This window comes from Lampris incognitus, chromosome 1 (assembly GCF_029633865.1).
Source record: "Lampris incognitus isolate fLamInc1 chromosome 1, fLamInc1.hap2, whole genome shotgun sequence".
NCBI lineage: Eukaryota > Metazoa > Chordata > Actinopteri > Lampriformes > Lampridae > Lampris > Lampris incognitus.
Window position 1 is genome coordinate 98,424,712 of NC_079211.1, and position 2,249 is coordinate 98,426,960.

At 44.3% G+C, this 2,249-nt stretch overlaps 1 protein-coding gene across 1 annotated transcript in view; it reads left to right on the forward strand.

The window, feature by feature from the left end:
- Nucleotides 1-2,002, forward strand: part of prxl2c (peroxiredoxin like 2C) — a 2,304-nt gene extending 302 nt beyond the window's left edge. Inside the window, exons 2-6 of the mRNA XM_056291288.1 lie at nucleotides 322-390; nucleotides 527-580; nucleotides 723-828; nucleotides 936-1,070; nucleotides 1,275-2,002. Coding sequence (XP_056147263.1) covers nucleotides 322-390; nucleotides 527-580; nucleotides 723-828; nucleotides 936-1,070; nucleotides 1,275-1,405 — 495 coding nt within the window. The 3' untranslated portion in view covers nucleotides 1,406-2,002. The remainder of the gene's footprint in view (nucleotides 1-321; nucleotides 391-526; nucleotides 581-722; nucleotides 829-935; nucleotides 1,071-1,274) is intronic.
- The last annotated feature ends 247 nt before the right edge of the window (nucleotides 2,003-2,249 follow it).

A 2,249-nucleotide genomic window follows, 5' to 3' on the forward strand; every position in this document is an offset into this window, starting at 1 on the left:
TCTCCCCCCGCCCCCCCCCAGTGTCGCCTTAATCTGTTATAATCTGCAGTATGGTTACAACCCGATGGGTCCTCATGACGTCACGAGAGTTGAAGTAAACGTGTAAAGAAATGTGTTCATAAGAAGCCTTCCGACGGGCAGCCACAAGTACGAAATGAGCCTCGCCTTTTCTGCGCAGGTGCATAGATGGGCGTGGCCTGGCGGGGACGTCGCGAGCGCAGGAGTAAACACGAGCCAGGGGAAACCAACAAAGCTTTAAAAAGAAATAAAATTTTGAAAAATCACGTGTTGGGATGCGTTGTTTTTTTGTTTTTGTCTTAGAATTTCCTGTGCTACAGCTGCAAAGAATACGTGGACGACTTGAGCAAAATACCCAGTGAAGTACTCAAGGTCAGTCAACGAATGCTCGATTTCCTCCAGCACTGCCTGATTTAACCTGCCACTGTTGGAATTTTGCCCTTTTTTTTTGCTCAGTTTTGTTTAACATTTTCAAACGACTGAGTATGTTTGGTATGTGTGGATTTAGGATGCCGGCCTTCGACTGGTTGTCATTGGACAGTCAGCTCATCATCATATAGAGGTAAAAAAAAAATCCTACAACTATTTCCTATGCATAAATCCACTGTGTTCCACTGTCTGTCTGCTCTGCTGATTCAGTTGCATACGTCACTGAGAAATGGAAACACACGTTATCTGTCACCATCTCTCATCTCTATGTTCAGTCATTCTGCTCTCTGACCAACTATCCTTATGAAGTATATGTGGATCCAGAAAGATGCCTTTATAAAAAACTCGGCATGAAAAGAGAGGAGACATTTATAGACTCAGGTAATGAAACAAGTTGGTTGCAGAAACCCATTGTATTATAAATGGGTATATTCTAAAGTGGTAATAGAGATTGTTGTTACTTGTGTGTGTGCATCAAATGTCTGCAGCCCACCCCAGTCCCCATGTGAAGTCAGGTATATTGGTGGGCCATATGAAGAGCATGTGGAGGGCCCTATCCAGTCCAGCCTTTGACTTCCAGGGAGACCCACATCAACAGGGTGGATCTCTCATTGTAGGACCAGGCAAGATTTCCCTTTATTATCTATTCATCTTCTCTGTCTCCACATTTTTCGTCATCTTCTTTTTTTTGGCTGAGTACCTACTCCGCAATTTTTTTTAGTTTGGATTTTCTAAATGTTTGCAACAAAATAAGGAAACAAATGTTCACCCTCCTCTCTTTCAATCTCATTCCCTCCCTATTTCTTTATCCTCTGTCACCTCCGCAGGCTCCATCGTCCATTTTGTCCATTTTGATATGAACCGCTTCGACCACATGCCAATTAACTGGCTGCTGCAGCTTGCTGGAGTACAACAGACTCTGGACTTCAGCAATAAGCCAAAAATCATCCATGTATAGCCAGCTGGTAGCCTGCATGCATCCTGCTTCTGCTGTACCCAGCTGCTCTGTTGTGATCATACAAAAGGAGACTGTTCTGTTGCCAAAGATCGGTAGTGCAGTAAGAAAATGGCATTGTGTGGCACACAGGAGGGAGTCTACAATACCGTGTTCACTGGCAGCTATGTTATATCCCCAATATTTTGTAGGGAATGCTCTGTATTTCTCATCAGCATATAATAGTGTCCTTGTACTGCATCCTTTGAGGTGAGATAAGCTTATTTTCTCCCAGCGCTACTGGCCATTCATTCTTCGTAGATGCCTTCTGTTGTTTGCATATCAAGATGACTGCAATTTAACGCCATAAAATGCTATCAAAACAAATAACAGGCGCTCAGATTTCCAAGTGGGCGGGCCTTGTGAGTACGACGTTCCCTCTCACACACCCTCCCCCTTAAAACTCCCTCGACTCATACGTGTAAGACCGCATATGCTTTAATGTGTGCAACTTTATGCATGTTGTTGCGCACACTGTAAGTAAAAAAAAATTTTTTTTATTTATGATCGCTGTGTGATTGCGTAATATCGCAGGTACCGGTGCAGTAAAGGATTATGACACTGAGAACATGTGCATGTGTATATTCACCTTGACACTAATCCATAGCCTGCGACAACACCTACGGCAACGTCGCCACTGTGCAATACGCAGCAGCTGGATCTCGGCGTTAAAGGGGTGGGTTACTCTGGACAAGTAGACAACTGTAAACCTTCTACGTCACATGCAGGGGATTCAGAAAACGTCACCACCACTAGAGAGGCTGGAGCAGGAGACCGTGCGCTCGACTGACACACACACACACACACA